General features: G+C 43.3%; 1 protein-coding gene across 1 annotated transcript in view; it reads left to right on the forward strand.

Moving 5' to 3' along the window:
• The window catches only part of TMC2 (transmembrane channel like 2), a gene marked incomplete at both ends in the record, with an annotated part of 42,668 nt that overhangs the window by 15,229 nt on the left and 6,924 nt on the right, over positions 1-20,515 (forward strand). The window contains 6 exons of the mRNA XM_079947703.1: positions 3,087-3,234; positions 4,554-4,742; positions 9,906-10,085; positions 11,364-11,516; positions 15,697-15,825; positions 17,964-18,031. Of these exons, the coding sequence (XP_079803829.1) occupies positions 3,087-3,234; positions 4,554-4,742; positions 9,906-10,085; positions 11,364-11,516; positions 15,697-15,825; positions 17,964-18,031 (867 nt within the window). The remainder of the gene's footprint in view (positions 1-3,086; positions 3,235-4,553; positions 4,743-9,905; positions 10,086-11,363; positions 11,517-15,696; positions 15,826-17,963; positions 18,032-20,515) is intronic.

A 20,515-nucleotide genomic window follows, 5' to 3' on the forward strand; every position in this document is an offset into this window, starting at 1 on the left:
AATTGTTCATTACACGCAAATGCACCACTGGGTAACCCATGTTATGAAAATATGCAGTTGCACCTTAGTTAAAAGCAACATCTTCAAATGCATGCAAGGACAGGCCCACATTAAAGCCCCCTAATTACAATTCCCACAAAAGAATCATTCTTTCCAAGCAGTGCTTTCTGTCCTGGCACAAATTGCTTATTGTTATCCATAATTCTCTCCAATTCTGTCCCTGAGAAGCTTCTTGAAACAGGGCAAGTCACTGCTCCCATCCATTCAGTTCTTTTCTTGGAGTGCTAACAAAGCAGTTCCATTGTCACTCGATGTAATTATTTTTTTAACGGCATCATTTTAGCAAGCAGGAAAGGGCACTGAAACCCCTAGCAGTTTATAAAGCTGATGTACTTCTATTTTAACCGCACCAGGTACACGGCGTGAAGAAACGCTCCTAAGAACAAGCTGCTTTAAAAAGTGGATGTAGGGAGGAAAACACAAGGTAGACCCCAGACTCACAACCCTGAAGTCTCCCCTCCAGATTTTCCATTTGGTTGGGACCTGCTGATAAATCAAGGTGGTGAAGGAAGGCCCTGATCAGCCCCCCTACTATTTTGATAAGACAGTCCCACACAACTGCTGCAAAAAGGGTACTTAAGATGCCTACCTGAAAGAAGACCTGGCCAACTGGCTTTGGTGCCCCACTGGTCAGAGGTCACTCTCTCAAAAGGCAGGGGAGAGAGCCTTTCAAATGCTGATTTGTCTTGCCTCTAGTTCCCTCCTATCATCAGGGTCCAGACTGCAACTGCTGTATTGTAGCACCCTGCTTGTGGTTAACGCTTAGCTGGAATGAAATATTCAACGCAGCAATAGAGAAATTAAAATAATAATTTATTTGTCAGACAAATAAATGATAGGCACAGTGGTATATGGTTACCAAAGCTCTGCCCCTTCCAGCCCTGATGGCCAGCACTTATATTTCCTCAGCCCAGCCCCCTTGCTCCTCCTTTGGCTGCCTCTGTCCAATCAGCCTGGTTGAAATTCCTATTGGCTGTTTGCTAGAACCAATCATAAAAGATACACCCATTTCCTATTACCTTTTATGGGAGACAAATTTCCTTCTATCCATAAATGGCAGACAAGTAGCCGTATATCTTACATTTGCCTCGACAAGGCACCTTAATTACCAGATCACCTTTTGCCCCTGTTGCCCCTGCATTCCAAAACAAATGGCTAAAACAAAAGGCTCGTGGTATTAAATTCTATCTAAACAGAGATCTTGGGTTCACATTCACACACACCATCAATGAAATAAGAATCTAACATAAGAATCTAGCATTTCTTACTTTCTAAATCCTTTGCCTAATTACATTAAGCCAACAAATCTCATACATAACATAGATAGCTTTTTAGAAGAAAAGGCCTTTGCAAAGTAAAAAAGGAACTCAGTAAAAAACAGCTTCAAAAGAAGCCTCTTCAGTTTACACCCCCCTTTTCCCAGCCAGCTGCCTTTCCCATTAGCTCTTCCCAAAATTTATTGCCCTTTAACTCTCTCAGTATACCTTAAACCTTAGGAAAATATGGCTAGAGTTCTGATGGGAGGCACATGGTATTATTTTCTGTTAAACAATAAATCTTACTATTTACCAACTCTTAATTAGTGTTTTTGCAGCTTGATTGTGAATATGTAGGGTCAGTGTAACATTTGCTCCCAGCCTGTAATTCCCTTTTACAACTTTGAGAAACTTATCTCCTGCTACTGCTATAAATCAGGGGGGCCCTTGTTCAGGAGAGCAGGAAGATAAACAACTGCCAAAGTACTTAGCCAGCTGGTCTCTGCCTGGCATGAAACATACAAACATTTGCAAATATATCTTTAAGCTCATTTTAAAATACAGGCCTTGATCAGATGCCTCAGTATCACCAGGAAGCTGATTATCCTTGCTGCCTAACATCTAGAATTATCATATTGTAGCAGCTAGGGTTAGGGTTAGAACAGTGTTAAAGCCAAAATGCTCTGCTTTATTTTGTATTCTATTCTGACTTCCTACCTTTCCCCCCGACGTTTCATTTCAAATACAGCTTCACAGTTTGACTGCTGAACAGTGTGCAACTGCCAACATCAGGATTCTAGAATCCCCCTGTGTCTAGCTAGGCACTTGGAATTAACACGACTTAAAGTTTAGGATTAGAGTCATAAGAGACCAGCACATTCTTTGAGTTCCCTTCCAACTCTTCAATTGGATTTTGAGCTCTGAGAGAGATTTGGGGAGTGTGGATTGCCTTTGCACTCCGAGACAGCACTACCACATATTTTCATAATATGGGTTAGCCTGTGGTGCATTGAAGCGCGCCATTTGCGTGTAATGAACGATTCAGACATGCGGGTACTCCTCTGGCAAAGCAGTTCAGTTTTTTCTTGCAGTTTTCCTCTCAGTCAGGTACAGGACTGGAATTAAGCCCAGGAAAGGGTTAAGCATCTCTTGCCCCATCCCCCCATGGCCCTCCACAACTGCCTCCTCACCCTTTACAGTTAAGTTGCAAAGTCTGAAAACAGTTAAGTTGCAAGTCTGAAAACTCCAAGTTTGTCAAGGAAACAGAAAGTGTCACTATGGTGTTTTGTGACAGGATATTTCATTAGCAGGAGCAGTTTCTGAGCTCTGGGCACAGTATTGCGCCTAAGATTTCAGATTAAAACTGCGAGTGGAAGGAAAGGAGGGCCTTTTTCTGCCTCCCCACTTCCAGCCACTCTCTGAAGAATGGAGAAGAGACCCTCTTAAGAATATGAAACATGAAATTGTGATAAAAACAGTTTAACCAAAGTTGTTTTACTGGTAGCAGCCTAAAATGGAATCTTCACATTCAGAGGCAAAATTAAATGACAGTTTTGTGGCATCATAAATGCACACATGTAGGACTCCTGAATCAGCTCAACCTGATGTGTATCCACAATTATATATATTTGCTGCCTGAAATGCCAGCCTAGAAGTCTCAAAGAGCTGTGCTGCCCTGGAAAACACAGACCTCTCTGCTCACAGAACAGAGGCATCTAGTGGCTGAATAGCAGATTGTAAGCAACAATAAATGATTTTGTTGATCTGCAGAATGGCCCGGAATGCCCATGAAGACACAGGCGATGGGGATGATGAGAGCTTCATTTTTAGCTGGAAAATGTTCACTAGTTGGGACTACCTCATAGGCAACCCAGAGACAGCCGACAACAAGTTTGCATCCATTACAACTAGTTTCAAGGTAATCACCACCTTAACTTTCCTCCCTGCAGCAAGATCCTTGTCTCTCGAGATGCTGCTGCATTGCACCTTTGGCAGAATTTCAATGAGGGAAGAATACTCATTTTACATAGCTAGGGAGTCACGTTTAGACACACTTTCGTGATTGTATCAAAAGTTTAATGGTGTTTTTTCTTTTCACGTCCCAGCTACTGGCATCATCCATCAGTCTCTTCTTTTGCGCTTTCTAGTTATCCCATTTCACAAAGGAAAGCTTGACAGTATTGTTGCATTGTACCGTGGAGGCTGAAAACCCAAAAGACACATTAGAAACATCCTAAATTCTTTGTGGGTTTAAAAAAAAAATCAGTTTATGATTCTCAAACTGAACACAACCCATATAATAATGCAGTTGATTCAGGTATTTTCCTGCTTTCTCGGGGGCAATGCCCAACACTACTAAACTTTAGCTTCTCCTTAAAGAGCTTCAGTCTTTCTAAAGTTTAACTTTATTTTAACATATTTATAGGGCTGCTTTTCAGAGTAAAACTCTCTCAAGGTGGCTTACATAATAAACCGGCAATACTAAAAAAAGCCCACACAACCTGCCCAGAATATATAATATGATGTTAGCTAAAAGGAATGCCATAACAGGCAGAAAATATCGCTCACGCATGCATTGGTTACCCAAAACAAATAGATCATCAAAGCCTTCCTGAAAGACCAGAGTGAGGAAGCTTTTTTAAAAAAAGTGATGGAAAATGCACTAAAAAGTGTGGGATTAAAAAAATGTGTTGATGGGACAGTGTATAACCACTGTGCAAGCAAATTGGGATGAAAACGCAAGCTTCACATAACCTCCTCACAAACAAAGCAGAACAAATCCTCATTAAGGACTAGTTATTGTCCAGCGTCCACATCAGATTTGTGCAAAAATCAAGATGAATGCTCAATAAAGAGGTTGTCTTGAGGAGCCTCCAAAGCCATTGGGCCACCATGAAACAGTCCTTCTCTCCACTGGGCCCACCAATTTTACCAGTCATTGCAGCCAAGGAGGGCCTCCATCACTGATCTCAAAGTGTGGGTTGGTTGATTTAGATGTAGACAGTCCTTCAAATAACAAAGACCCAAACCATTCCAGACTTTAAAGTTTAAATCCAACACTTCAATGCATCTTTGGGGCATATGGAATGCTTTGTTTAGAAACCACCAATGCATTTGTTCCACAAGCGGTTCCACAATCCAAAACGCACTAACGGGTGGGGATTTGTGTCCAAGCAAGCACATATATATGATCGGGCTGCAAATCATCTCTCCCTGTGGCTTATTGCATTTCTTAAGGAGTCAATTGTGGATGAGCAAGAAAGCAACAAAGATGAGAACATCCATCTGAGAAGATTCCTGAGGGTTCTGGCCAACGTACTTATTATATGTTGCTTATGTGGAAGTGGCTATCTTATTTACTTTGTCGTTAAGCGCTCCCAGGCCTTTTCAAAAATGGAAAACATTGGCTGGTATGAAAGAAATGAGGTAAGAAGAGTGCAAGCATTTTAAAACTGCCTCAGTTGAGTCAAAGTCAATGTTCCGGTATGTTCTGGTATTCCGCAATATGCTGCCTCTGAATGTGGATGTTCTATTTAGCTATCATGGCTCATAGACATTGGTAGAATCTGGATCAGGCCAAAGGCCTATCTGGTCCAGCATGCTGTTCTCCTAGTGGCCAACCACATATGAATTTGCTCAGCCTTTTTTTTTTTTTTAACATTTATAGCAATACACGCAAAGATAAAAACATGCCTCTTGTGTGCCCTTTGTTGCCACGATGGACACATGGGCCAACTCACAGGTGATTGCAGAATTTCTCCCAAAATTGTTCTTGGATCTGGCAAATCAGTTAGTGAAACCCTCAGATGAACAACCTGCAATGATGCAAAATAATTATGAGGGGTGGGGATTTAAAAGTTGTAGAACCACGTATTTTTCTTTGCTCCTAAAACCTTTCTGCTATAAAGCCCATAGCTTCATTCTGAAAGCAAGGTTATCAAGCTTCCTTCTCGATCCCATTCTTCAGAAACACATATTCAGCAGCAGTGCACCATCACCACAAAGAGAATAGTGGGAGCTTTGACCAATTTGCTCTGTATGCTCACTATGCCTTTAAAGCACATTTGAAACACATTTTCCCCCTTCAAAGAATTCTGGGCACTGTAGTATACCCCTCACACAGTTGCAATTGTGGTTCGAGGACCCGAACCCCGCACAGTGGAATGAAACACAAGGACACGTGATATAAGGTTAATGGGCAAGAAAAGGCCACAACTTTATTGATTACAGCAAGTGAAAAGGTATTGGCTTAGGCATTGGATTACGTCAGCTGACTCCACCCACTCGGAGAAGGGTGAGTCTAAAAAACAAAGGGGGTTTATTCACCAGTAGGTGGAGCCTGTTGATGCTAATCCAACTATAAGCTCTCCCCTGATGTCACCGAGGGTCGTGCCATGGCCTCCCGCCAAGCAGGCATCGGACAGAATACACGACCGCCAGATTCCTTTAACGGAATACCCAAAAATTGAAGGTGCAGGCGATGGCCACACCTAGCCCTTCGACACCACAACACATTATTCCAATGCCTAACCTACCCACCAATGCCACGAAAGTTGTGATGATTGCTACGAGGTAGGCGAAAAAACCAAAAAGCCTAATGCCAAATGGAAAAATTCCTACCAGGCCCCCCGGACAACCAGGGCGACCAACCTAAGGTCCATAGCAAGGCCAAAAGACAACTGGAAACCCTGCTCTAAGGAAGTGGAGGGTGGGTGACTCGCGATGGGACGACAAAAAGTGAGGGCTGGAGGCTGGCGCCGCAGCAATTTTGGCTGCTGTACACGCCCCCTTGAAGGCACCTGGTTGGGTGCCTGGCCGAGGGCGTGGGCGCCAGCCAGGTGAGTGGGAGGCAGGGGGCAAACGCCCCCTGCTTGAGGGAGAGTCCGGCTCCCAGCCACAACCACTCCCCTCTCTTGCAGGGAGGAGAGTCTTTCCCAGCAAACCTTAACAAACTACAGTGCCAATAATTACTTGAAGGGAAAGAATGTGCTTTGAATGTACTTTATAGTGGGCACACAGCCTATGATAAGCAGCCTTCTTCCAACACTGGGCCCCATATGTTATTGGACTACAACTCCCATCATTCCCAGCCTACTGAGCCAATCAGCAGGGATGGTGGCAGTTGCAGTCCCACAACGCCTGAAGACCCAAGGTTGAAGAACTCTGGTCTGTAGTAACCTGACAAACGGAAAAGTACTCCCCTGCTAACTATCATTTATATCCTCTGTTGCTTCATGTAACGGGTCAAGTCAATATGAGGCAACCAGTACTGTAATTATTATCTTTATCCGTTTGAAATCTCCCAGACCCTGACTACAGACACATTCCTCTCATGATTCCCAAGTTTCTGGGAAGCAATAGCCACAATTCAGACATGACACCACACCATGGTCAAGGCACATGATGACTTAAGGTGCCCATTTCAAGAGGAAAAACTAATTTTCTTTAACACAGCTTATGGCTAGGCTTTTGTACTGCAAAATTAATTGGCCTATTAAAAATAAGATGGGCACATCACAAGCCAGACCCAAGATTTAGAGTTCTCTGAATAGAAACCTAGTTTAGCATCTGCTCTTCCTGGTTCTCTGGTCTCTCCTCCAGCTCTGTTCTGTTGTTAATGATCAGCCTATATCCTGATCTGTCCTAGAAAGAAATAAGCACGTTGTGGTTTAAGGTTGCTAGGCAACACTGGGAAAGCTCCATCACACACACACACACACACACACACACACACCCTCCTAGTCAAACAATCAAAAATTACTGGGAATTGTCCTGTGTGTATTTAAGCAAAGCCAAAGTACTTTTTTTCCATTTTCCTGCCACCACCCACCAAACTGACCAAGCCACGATAGGAGTTCAGTACACAGGTAGAATAACAGAACTGTCAAGCTGGAAAAGACCACAAGGGTCATCTAGTCGAACCCCCTACAAAGCAGGAATGTTTTTGCTCAACATGGGGCTCGAACCTGCAACCCTAAGATTAAGAGTCTCTTGCTCTGCCAACTGACCTAAGCCAGGGATTGCCCCACTTGCCTTATAAAAGGTATACAACTTTATTCCCCGAGTCAATAATTTCATTTGAAGATACAGATATTTGTGACGTTTGTGTTCTTACGCTCTCACACAGAAATCCCTACTGTCGGTTTCTTCCCTTGCCATCTCAGCAAAATTAAGCTGTGTATCCGCTTGGCGTAAGAAGTGATTTCACATTGTTCCTACAGCAGGCTTCACACTTTCACTTTAAGGAGCGTACATGCTCCTGTGCAATTCAAACATGTGGATTGTCTCCAACTTAGTCCTACTCAGAGTAGACCCACTGAATTTAATAGGACAAGGTTAGTCAGGCCCATGAATTTCGGTGGTCCTGCTTTGAGTAGGACTCACATTGGATACTACTCTGTATTTTTATTTAAGTCATACTACTGTACTGGTCTCCTTTGAAAGCACCAGACCCTCAAACCTGATAATATTCTACTTTGTTGGTTCACTTTTTTGTTGTTCCTATTAAATTTACACCTTGCCTTTCTGCAAAGGGATACAGATGCTTTCAGAGCAGTATTGCAACTATTAATATCTCCCACATTCTCTTCACGAAAGGCTTAGCCCAAGTGTTGAGGCGCATTTTGTTTGTTTAGAAAATGTATCAACTGCTTGATAAAAAATCAAAAAGCTCTCCAAGCAGGTTACAAATAAAGTAACCCAGCAAAATCCACAAACACTGGTGGTTTTCTCCAGGTTAAAAACTCAACACAACTTTAAATGTAGACAAGTAAATCAGGTGCCTGGGCAGAAACGTTTTCAGCAAGCGTCCAAAACAATATAGTTATTGGATACTATTCCTAAGATACCATTTTTAAATATACTCAAAAAGTTCTGGTGCAGTTTCCCTTTTCCCTATGTTCACCTGAGGGAGAGAAAGCTGAAGCAGAATAATCCATCCTGTCAATGCCCGCCAGCAGGGGAGTATAACTGCTCCCCTCCTGAATCTCTTGAGAGAAAATATTGGGCCTGGAGACAAGGCTCAAGACATTTTGCTGACTGAGGTGAAGCAGGTTATAGCGCTTCACCATCACACAAGGCAAGGTGCATACTAGTCCCCTCAAGGCCGGCTAAGTTATTTTCTGTACCTGCGGCAGAAAATCCAGCAAGGATTACTCCTCCTCTCTGGCATCAAAAATGTAACAATAATAAATTTCCTCTAACTAGTAATTTCTGCCCTTCCATAACACTCAAAAACACCAGCCTAAAGTGGCCATCTCGCTATAGCTTTGTTACCGGAATTTTTATAATGGTTTGTTTCCAGTTAAATGGGACACTGCACCTCCCAGACCATCCCCCAAACCAACACCATTCAATTTTTTAAATACAGTGGTACCTCAGTTTAAGAACAGCCCTGTTTATGAACTATTCGGTTCACGAACGCCACAAAACCGGAAGTAGTGTCCCGGTTTGCGAACTTTACCTCAGTTTGAGAAAGGAAGTCGAACGGTGGGAGGCCCCCGGCGGAGGGAGGCCTCATTAGGGAAAGCACGCCTTGGTTTAAGAACGGTTTCAGTTTAAGAACGGACTTCTGGAACTAATTAAGTTTGTAAACCGAGGTACCACTGTATCCCCATAAAAACTCACCACAGTTTTGCTGCGTTGTATCTTGTTCAAGGTCACATAGCCTTCACCTGTCCCTTGCGCAGCAAAACCTTCAAATATTCATATAAAATCAGTCCTAAGTCCGGATCGACACCATTCCAACTTCATTTTACTCAGAGAACAAAGGACTACCGAAGCGGGGAGCTTGGAACATGAGTGAGGGCAGCCATAATCCCTGAAACGTGTGATAACTACACAGCAACCTCTTGCACAAGAGATAATCACTAGCATCCTGGCAAATGCGTGCCAGACAGGTAGTCATCCCATGGACAATAGCAAACCATCCAGGAATGGATTGGGTTCCCAGTCAGGACAAAGAAGTGTGAAATCCAGGAGCTTGTAAATATTTCCTTTGTATCACTTGATGGGTGTGAAGTGGAAAGCAAGGGAGAGACGGGGGCAGACCTGATGAACCAGTTCTTTGTGACATATGTATGATGTATCTATAATGTATGCATGATGCTTCAACAAAGGTCTTTATGGGAAAAGGGAAAACTTATAAAAGAGGAAGCATCTCTTTATTCGGGGCTTCTTCCTGCTTCTTCCATGTGGTGGGTGGAAGTCCTGTTGCAACAGTCTTTGAATAAAGATCAGGCCTACAGGCTGCTGTTTTGCTCCTTATACTTCCTGGCTGGTGTCTTTGTTTGGCAAACCAAGTGAGCCCAAGGATTTTCCTATAACAGCTTGGTGGTGTGAGAGATCTATCCTGATTTGCCCACAGAAGGACAAAGGCAGCCTTTGCCCTGCCTCCATCCCCGCAAATCAGAACGGCCAAAGGAGAAGCACAGGGCCGGCCCTACCATTTGGCAAAGGGAGGCAGCCACCTCAGGCAGGAGATGCTGGAGGCTGGGGACAGGTGTCAAGGGGCAGAACTGGTGCCGAGGATGGGTGTCAGCTCATTAATAACATTGAAAAATAACAAAGCTCTCTTTTTCGGTGTGACAGGTTGAAATTGTTATGTCCTTGCTAGGAATGTTTTGCCCTCCGCTGTTTGAAACCATTGCGAACTTAGAAGAGTATCATCCTCGGATTGGACTGAAATGGCAACTTGGACGCATTTTTGCACTCTTCCTTGGGAACCTTTATACTTTCTTGCTGGCCTTAATGGATGATGTCAAAGAAAAGGTGGGAATCTAAAAAGAATATCCGTACATTAATTCCCAGAGGTGTAGCTGCATTAGTTTGCTGTAGCAGAACAGTCTTGTGGCACCTAAGTAAAGCCAATATTGCCCCTATATTGCCCCTGCTAGTGAGTTTATTATGGTTGTGGTGAGATTCAAACCAGTCTCTTCCCACTATATTATATCGACTCTTACTCTGTGGTTTGGATTCCCTGAGGAGAAAAGATCCAGACAGATCTATCTGCTCTGGAGCAGAAAGTGCTGCAGCCAGACTCACCGGAGGAGATGAAATCAGTCAGTTAGAAATAAAGAGTCTTTGCTGGATCAGCAATTACAAAAAATTGTAGGCTGGTGTGGGGGTCTAGCTGCAGAGGAGTCAGTGACATCTGTAAGTGGCTGACAGGGCTGAGCCACAGAAAAGACTGAGCGTATGGGAAAATCAGATCTATTCATGAGTCAGAGTCCATCAAGCAAGGTAGGGGGGTGTATGAGAGGCAAATAAACCCTCAAGCAAAACCAAGGCCTTGTCAAGACGACTCCTCTGTAGAAATATTAGCCAGTGTGCCCATCAGGCCCAAATGGAAGTGTACTGCATTTGACTAAAAGATTCCCTGGAAGGTCTGTCTGTCCCCGTTCAACATGACATGTCAGAGAAATGGTTGGAGAGAAGGAAGGAGACTTCTTGACAGCTATTCTACATGGCCTGGCACTTAGGCTTCTTACACAATCTACCCAAAAGAGGGAGAATTATTCAGACCCCGTGGCTGTGAGTCAGGTTTAGCACCATTCAAAACTGGTTAATTCTCCATACACCCTTACCAACAAATGTTGTATGACTTCAGTCTTGCTACAGGAGATGAAACAAGGGATTTAAAACAAAACAGACCAGGGCTTTGGAGGGAAGAATCCCTACGGAGCTGCAATATGTTTGGAATATGAATACTTGTTTGCATATCCTGACAACCACATTTGACCCCTTTTCTTAGCCACGCTTACAGTCCAAGTGTGCACTGTAATGTAGATAGCTGATTTTCATTCTCAACCAGTGCCTTTGGACTGCCTTGTCCATTCTGGCATATCTTTATAGATAGTCCTTGGAAAATGCTTTCCAGGTGCTTATCCTGGATGGTACAGCTTCTCTGTTGTTGTTAACAACGTTTAACTGCTTCCATTTAAAGTTTAGATCATTTATGTCGCCATTATGAGGATGCACGTTTACCCAGCATACATTTTATGAGAATTAAATATGATTATTTTAATATAAATATGTCTTCTGTTGTAGCTGGTTGAAGAAGTCAGCATCAAGAACATAACACATTGGACCCTCCTAAATTATCATAATTCGTCTGTGGCGAATGGAAGTGCTGTTTCTCTACCTTCCATGGATCCAGCCGATGTCCCTCGAGGACCTTGCTGGGAAACCACTGTGGGAATAGTAAGTCCTTCCATTAAACTCTTATCTTAGCATGCCTCAGACAGGGCCTGGTAGTGTGAGCCCTGTTTAACCGAGATCAGAGCTACACAATCCATCAAACTGAATTGTGTTGTGCACCCATGGGACTTCTGTACCATTTTGTAGCCTGAACTCATAGTGTAGGTGTTGGGAGTTATAGTTCAGCAGCATCTGCAGGGCCAAAGGTTCCTGAAATATACTCGGAGTCGAGAGTGGATTTCATGCTCTTTGTTCAGCTCATAGTGGTGAGGAAGAATGGAAGTTCCCCCACAATATCTGCTTTATATACATTATTTACACAATGGGCCCCACGTGATCAGCTAATTACGGGATTCTTCTGTAGGCCAATCAGGTTGTGGATTCACTTCCACCTGGAGCTGGTTTGGGTGGCTCCTTTGGACCAATTATACTGCTGCATTGTTCTAGGACCAATCAGACTGCTGCATTTTGGATCCTATTCAACTTAGTACATAACAGTTCCCATCATCCCTGGTCACTGGCCATGTTTGTTGGGACTGATGAGAATTGTAGTTCAGCAACATCTTGAGGACCAAATGTTCTGCCATAGAGCCAGGTGCACTTCCTCAAAAGTCGGAGGTTTCCAAATACAGTCAAACCTTGGCTCCCGAATGCCTCCGTTCTGGAACGTTTTGTCTCCCAAACCCGGAAAACCCGGAAGTAAATGCTCCGGTTTTCAAATGTTTCTCAGAAGCCAAACGTCTGACGCGACTTTCGCTTGAGTGCAGGAAACTCCTGCAACCAATCAGAAGCCTCGCCTTGGTTGTCAAACATTTCGGAATTGAATACGTTCGACAACCAAGGTTTGACGGTACATTAAAAAAGTGTCAGCAGTAGTATTTTTTTTCTGCTTTATTTATACGATTCCAAAACAGAAATGCACAAGGAAACATACAGTTTGTACAACATGGTAAGCCAAACTGTGACTCACTGGAACCACCCAGTGAGGTCCTAGAGGTCCTAGAGATCTCACAGTTACTTTGCTTCTCCCCAATTTTATTTAATCCCATGCCACACAGAGCTAAACCAAGGTTAGCATACCATTTGGTTCAGCTATCTCCTCACTAACCACAGGGTGCAGTTAAGAGCAATAACCAGGCCACTGTCACCAACTTCTTAAGTTAGAATACTGTCCGAGCTATACTGTTCCTTCTCTTGTTCAGAGCTATCTCTTTCAAGGACCTCGTAGTCTCAGCAGTTGCACGAAGGTTCTTTATTTACCGGGTCAAGTGTTCAGTGCGCAAAGGTTATCCTAACCTAAGTCCAACACAATCAATAATTCAAATAGTCTAAGAATCAAAAATCAAACTTCATGACTCAGCTTTCATAATAGATGAAATCTATATCACGGTCTTCTGCAGGAGCAAAACAGTAACTTCCTTATTGGTACTCTTTCCTCAGGCTACCTAACATCCAGCCCTTCTTTAATAGAGCATTTAGGGCCCATGGTTTTCTAGATAGCAACCCTATGGCTACTCTAAAGTAAGAACTCTCCTCCCACAGGACTGGCTCAAGTTGTTTTGATGCCTAAGGTGAAGTAACAAAACCTTCTCACCCTTCTCAAAGTGCACATACTAAGGCTGGCCAATTTATTTTGGAAAATACCACAGATAAGGCCTCTCCATAGGAATAAAACACAATAATAACAAATAACCCCTCAAGACAGCCTACAGTAGCAGCAGCCTCACTTTGTAGACCTAGGACTGAGCTATACAGCTGCAAATAAAACATTTTAAATGTGTTGTAAAGTGCAATATACAAATGTGGCACTAGACAGTGACAGTGAGCTATGCCAAATTCAATGTATTTTTTAAAACGTTTTTGAAAAAAGCATTTTCACCCCAACCACAGCTTTTATCCTATGCAAAGAGCACTAGGAAGCACACAAAAATGGAGATTCCCTTCTTGAACCAACTGACCACTTTGGACCTTTATATCAACAGCAGATCTGGAATGTTCTGGAATCCCATCTCCAATGGTGGAGCTTTTCTTTCAGTGGCCAACCAAATACCTAGGGGAAGCCAGAAAGGAGGACACACACAAAATCTTATAAGGCTGATACCTTTGCATTCTCCTGGTCACTAAAGACATTGGATATAGATGTGCTTTTCCACAGGAATTAACACCACAGACATGTAGCGGTTTGGGTATGTGTAAGAAAATAAAAACATAGCACTCCAGCTGTTACCTTTGTGTGTGTGTCTTTTGTTTTCAGCTCGCACCATCTCCCACTGTATTTCAACCACCAATAGGCAGAGTCTGCAGCTCCATTAGGAATTCCTCCTTTAAATTAAAAGCTTCCCCCCTGTAGCTTCAACCCATTTTATTGCTTCCTTGGAACAGTGCAGGTGGAAGATTAGTGCCAAAGTGCCCCTGATTGGGTCAGTTTTTCTTCCTCATTTGGGGGCCGGAGGGAGGAAGATGTTTATAAAATTACTTCCCTTCAATTATATATATTTTTTTCTCCATAAGAACAAAGGAGTGGCAGGAGATACGATGCAGCTTTGTGAATCTAAAGAGCAGGAGACATCTAGTGGTCACAGCAGAAATGAGAAGGATGTGCCTGCAATGGAATCTTTCTTTGCCTGACCAATAAGAGAGAGCAGGTTTGAAGCAGAAGAAGTTCAGAACTTTGGGGATTTGAAAAAAGAAAAGAACACTTGAAAAGACAGTTGGAGAAGGAGCAGGAGGAAGAGGGCTAAGGGATTATGAAACAAACATGGGTTCTTAGTCTCCTGTTTGCCTCATGGTAGTCAGAGGAGCCAACTCCTAGGGGCCGAGGTCCCTCTGGCTCCGCCCAGTAAAATATTTGAGGGCCTTCCCCCAAAAAATGTTGACGGACATTCAAATGGCGGCATCATGTGATCGATTATGAGGCGTGGGGCTTGCCGACCCCCCAATATTTTATTCAAGTGGGTCCCCCCTGCTCATGGTGCTCGTATTTCAGGGAGACACCCAAAAGACACACACACCACTGTCCTGCTACTTTATAGTCCTGTCACCATCAGACAGATGCTTTGCTTGAGAAACACCAAATGTGTCCTAACCTAAAGGAAAGACATGGGAGTCTACGAGAGAAGAGGAAGAGATGGAAGCAGTAGACTCAAGGCTCTTTCTGAGGCGACAAGTCTGCATCTGGGCTGCGCCAGTTCAGGCAGCAAGAGGGAGCTTGTCATGGAGAAGTCTCTCATGGCATCGAAAGAAAAACCCTATACTTGCAGCAGTCAATCAAATGAATCCTCACCTACAGACTGAAGTGCTACAACATGGGTAGGCAAACTAAGGCCCGGGGGCCGGATCCAGCCCAATCACCTTCTAAATCAGGCCCGAAGACGGTCCTGGAATCAGCATGTTTTTACATGAGTAGAATGTGCCCTTTTATTTAAAATGCATCTCTGGGTTATTTGTGGGGCATAGGTATTCGTTCATTTTTCCCCAAAAATATAGTCCGGCCCCCCACAAGGTCTGAGGGGCAGTGGACCGGCCCCCTGCTGAAAAAGTTTGCTGACTCCTATGCTACAGCATGCACACAGGTTTACTGCCTCAGTTAGAACTAGGCAGATGTTTTGAACAACACAAAAGCTGGCCAGCTCCCTTGGCCAGGAAAACAGGAGGAACATTGGAAAGCCAGCACAGTCTTAGTCCAGTTCTATTTCTTTTTGTATTTATATTTATTTATTTATTAGATTTATATAGTGCCCTTCGTCATAAGATCTCAAGGCAATTCCAAATTTTGCTTCTGCTGTAAAACCCTCCAGTGCCATAGTCCTAAAATATCTTTTCAACCCTGCCCGAGGAGTGTTGCTAGGCCTTTGGCGACTTGAATAACCAGTTGGCCTGGCTGCAACTTGGACAAATGCAATTGAGGCAAAGGAGTTCTGAGGCAAAAAGTGAGCCTGGTTCAGCACCAGGTATAACCAGACACTTAGACTGGCCTACAAGTCCCAACGCAGTCTTTCTAAGGAAGATTATATGGGAAATTTGGTGGCTACTGAATTAGTGACTTCTGAAAGACAATTTTCTGTTTTTAATGTTCATTTCTTCTTAAAATAATAAATATGGCAGGTGGGGAAGTCTTAGAATACAAACTGGAGAACATGCTAGCTAAATACTTATCACTTTTTGTCCCCTCCCCGCCCCCCAGGAATTTGTGAGGCTCACTGTGTCTGATATACTTGTGACATTTGTAACCATACTTGTGGGAGATTTCCTCCGTGCTTGCTTTGTCAGATTTGTCAACTATTGCTGGTGCTGGGACCTGGAGGCTGGATTCGTAAGTAAATGAACTGTAAATGAAACAAAGTTCTTGTTTTATAATAGAGTTTAACCAATGCTTTGAGCCACAGTTTAATTCTGTTCCCCCACCACCACTGAAATGTACATTTAGAACCCCTGCACTGCAGATAAGGCTAGTGTAACTGCTCAGGCAGGCTGGGGCATGTTATGACTTATAAATGTGTCATGACACTTCATTTTGCAACAACTGCAGCATCTGAACTAGCCTTAAGAGCGGTGGCATATAGAACAAATGACGGTAACCTAGCCTTGAGATTGCCAATGCATTGATCGCTATAGCCAGGCTCTTGCCTGTCCAGCAGCAGTTGAAGTTGGCAAAAGGCTTTGTCTAGTCTGCAGCAATCTATCCTGCATGGATTTAAAAGCCAGGAAGGTAAAGGTATGCTAGAAAAAACTTAAAAGTCCCAAAATCTCAGATTATCAATAGTCCAGGACTCACCAGAACATCAGGCTGTGCAGTGCATGGTACCGTCATGTGGAACCATTGATGCACATATATAATAAAGACAAGATTATTCTCAGCGCTCTACCCCACCCCGTTCAGAGATGGAACTTGTAGGGATACTAGGAAGCTGAACTCTACCAGCTGTCCGAGTTGATTTGATGTCAAATGCATCACAATAAACCATGCCAACAGTTTTTAAAATTTAATGGCAGAAGTGTGGGGAGGCAATTTTAACTGGGAGCCCAGCCCATGGAGAAGTTTAACCCTTCCCTCCACAATCATGATCTAAAGGGGGGGACCCTTTTCCTGCTATAAGTCTTATGGGGGACGACTCCCAGTGCTGTCAATGGGAACATTTCCCCCTAAGGCTCATAACCACAGCACGGTGGGGGATTTTCATTGGGGTCACAGTGATCTTGGGCCCATCATGAAGGCTGACCTACCCTCCCTGGGTTATTATGAAGATAAGTGTGTGTGTGGCACCAAGCTCCCTGATGAAAAAGTGGGGTGTAAATGTGACAATAATAATATTAAATAATAAAATTCGGCCTTCCAATGTCTGCTGTTTAAAAAACAAAACACTGATGTGGCTTCTAATTACATCTTTCCCATCCCACTAACAACATTTGGACATGGCATTCCCGCCCCCAAGGCAAAAACTGGGACAACAACAAAGCAGCACATATTTGCCAGCAACAGCTTCCAAAGAATGAAAGTTGTCCCCTGTAAATAAGTACACAGATGGAATATATGAGAGCTGATGCTAGTCACATTAGGCTAGAGAGAGAAAACTGAGTCATTATTAGACAGCTCATTATATCTCCCAATTTTTACACAGCATCTGTAATTCTTCTTTCCTGACAACCCCAACATTATGTAATTCTCCATCTATGGGGTCACATTGTTCCCGCTTGTCATTCCAGAGGAAGACAGGCAGTCCTGAGTCACACATTATTGTTTCAGCAATCCTATTACCCCCAATTTGCTGCTTTCCACCCACTCCCCAGTTTTGGCGCTGCCATCACTTTCTCTAACAAGGTGGAGGCTTGGATCAGCAGGAGGATGCATAAAACCCTACCAACAGATGGGAATGGAGGGTTGTGTGTCTTTATGTACTTATTTGCAGAAATACAAGTAGAATTCATTTTACCTGAGATGCAGAAATAAGGGATCCGACAAACGTAGCATATGCTGCATCCAACCAGCATTTCACTAGGCCACTATTTGAAGGAATTATTATTTTTAATCCACTTTAAAAACAAATGATCAAAAATGCAGAATCTGGGAGACAAGGGAATGGTCTGGTGCATGTCTATACAGACCATAATATCAGGGATAGAAAATGACTACTGTGTGTTCATTAACTTTTAACTCCACCCTACAGGTATTAGTTTCAAAGAGGATAAATGTACAGGAAGCTTTTTACAGACATTCAGTGATAATTTTAAATCTAATGCAACAATAGTTGAATTAGGGTACTCCTTTTTGAAATGAGATATCAGCTATCTCTAGGCCCCTTTTATATTTATTCAAATAATCCAAAGGGTAAAAGTGAATGGAAACCCAATGTTTTATTTCTGGTGAGAATCCTTTATTTTCTCCTTGATATTTCTGTAGTCCTCCAATACCAAAATTTAGCATTCAGTCATATTTCCTCTTTTTCATTACAGCCTTCATATGCTGAGTTCGATATTAGTGGCAACGTGCTCGGTTTGATCTTCAACCAAGGAATGATCTGGTGAGGTATTCTTGTCTACTGTAGCCCTTTGCTAGAGAAAATGCTAAATTAAAACTTAACAAATGCATCAGACTGAGGTCTGCTGTGCATTTTTGAAAGCTCAACAGAGACTCCATTTCCTTAGGGTCTTGCGTAAGAGCAGTGCAAACAAAAACTGATGATCTCCTTCTACCGGGCCACAATATAAAGTGTCCTTTCATACTGTATAACAGTGTGGTAAGCTGGTTTGACAGCCATGGACAGGAAGTCCCTACAGAGGGTGGCAAATACAGCACATGACATAATGGGTTGTCCTCGGAGTTCGCTAGATGACATCGCGGGAGACCGCTACCTCAGGAGAGTGAGGAAAATTCTTAGGGATGACTCACATCCTGGCTAACACTTCTTTAATCTTCTACTTTCGGGCAGGATATACAGAAGTATAGTCAACCGTACCAGCAGGTTAAAGAACAGTTTTTATCTGTGGGCTGTTGGGCTGCTGAATGGGGAAAAAATAGTGATGTAATTGACTTCTGACAAGCACACAGAGCGTGAACAAGACTGAGTATATGGGGGGGGGGCTCATTTAATTTCACTGCACACGGGTGGTGTAGTGACAATAAAGGTTTTTTATTATTATTATTATTATTATTATTATTATTATTATTATGGCTCTTCTAATCACTCAGAAGTGCATGCTAGACACATCACATTTTGGTAACTTTTACTCAGAACGGTGGTTTTAGAACAAATACCTACCTATTTAAAAAGGTTCTAGAATAATCCCACAGGTCCATAGGATGTAGTGTCAACTTACTCAAGCTGAGAATCCGTCAAATAACAGGGGCGAGGAAGAACAGCCTGTTCATTTTGTCACTAAAACAGAAATGTGGAGCCCATTATCATGGGGTTCATTTTATATATGAATGATGAGCAAGATCCTACATTTTTCCATATTCTGCAGTCCAGGGAAGGTCCATAGCTCATTGATGGAGGATCTGCTTTGCATGCCGAACACCCCAGATTCAATCTCCATTATCTACAGGCAGGGCTGGAAGACCCCCATCTAAAGCCCACGAGAGCTGCTGCCAGTCACTAGAGAGCTAAATTGATCAGTGGTCTGCAAGGTAGCTTCCCATCATCCTATGTTCCTTGATACTCACTATATACACCTTCCCTCTTTTCCCCATTCACGTATGCTCCTAATGTTTTGTGCCTGTGCACCTGAAATTGAGCAAATGATATAGATGCTTCTTTCTCAGTCCAGTGGGAGGGAGAGATCAGGCTGGATCACGTGACACGGCTTGGGTGACTTGAGGAGGCTCTGCGCTGTTTTTTCTCCTGCCGCACTGAAGTGATAGCTCCACTCTCTGTCCTGCTTTCTGTTATTTCAAAAATGAAAAAGGAGTTCTCATACCTTGAATTTAGCTCTTCAATCTTCCTCTCTCCCCCTGCTCAGTCATGGGACTGGGAATTACAACAGAAAAAAAGAAGTCAAAAGTCAGGCTTGCCGCAAAGGACAAGAAGGCAATGTTTTCTTCTCAAATAAGGAAGATAGGAGCCAGCCTCATAAAGGGCCCCTTATTTTTCTTCATATAGGTCCTTTTTTAGAGACCCCAGGGCTTTAGTTTCACAGACCCCCATGTGCCTGCCCCAGATATACCAGTGAAAGTCTGTGGAATCCTACAAGGCCAGTAAGCCCACTAAACAACCACATTGCCTCTTGTAAGAGGCCCTATCTTTTCCTCCCAGTGGGCAAGGTTTGTGCAGGATCTTTGGGTTTTAAGGACTATCTGGGACAGCTACTCCATCAAGTTCTCCTTAAAGCCCAGACAAATTCCACAGCTGGAGGACCTCCTGAACCAGTCTCTGTTTATTATCAAGGCAAGGGTGGATGCAGGGCAACCCAGTCAGATGGGCGAGGTACAAATAATAAATTATGGTTATTATTAGGCCAGAGGTCTTTCCAGCTCACAGTTGTGCCATAATAATAATAATTGATAATAATATAATAATTTATTTATATCCCGCCCTCCCCAGCCAAAACCCGGCTCAGAGCGGCTAACAACAGTAAAAATAACACAGTTTACATAAAATCACAATCAATTAATTGAAATACATTCTAAAATCAATTCATTCTAAAATCAATTCAGAGTCAAATTAATGACAACCATTGGGCTAGAGTTCTATGAGGAGTACAGAAGGAGAGAGGGGGTCAGACTGTGCCTTGGCCAAAGGCCTGGTGGAACAGCTCTGTCTTGCAGGCCCTGTGGAAAGATGTCAAGTCCCGCAGGGCCCTAGTCTCTTGTGACAGAGAGCTCCACCAGATCGGGGCCACGGCCGAAAAAGCCCTGGCTCTGGTTGAAGCCAGCCTAACCTCCCTGTGGCCCGGAATCTCCAATATGTTTTTATTTGACGACCATAAGGCCCTCCGTGGGACATACCAGGAGAGGCGGTCCCGTAGGTACGATCCAAAGGCCACTTGCAGCCCACTTTGTCACTCCA

This window comes from Podarcis cretensis (genome assembly GCF_951804945.1).
Source record: "Podarcis cretensis genome assembly, chromosome: 12".
NCBI classification, from domain to species: domain Eukaryota; kingdom Metazoa; phylum Chordata; class Lepidosauria; order Squamata; family Lacertidae; genus Podarcis; species Podarcis cretensis.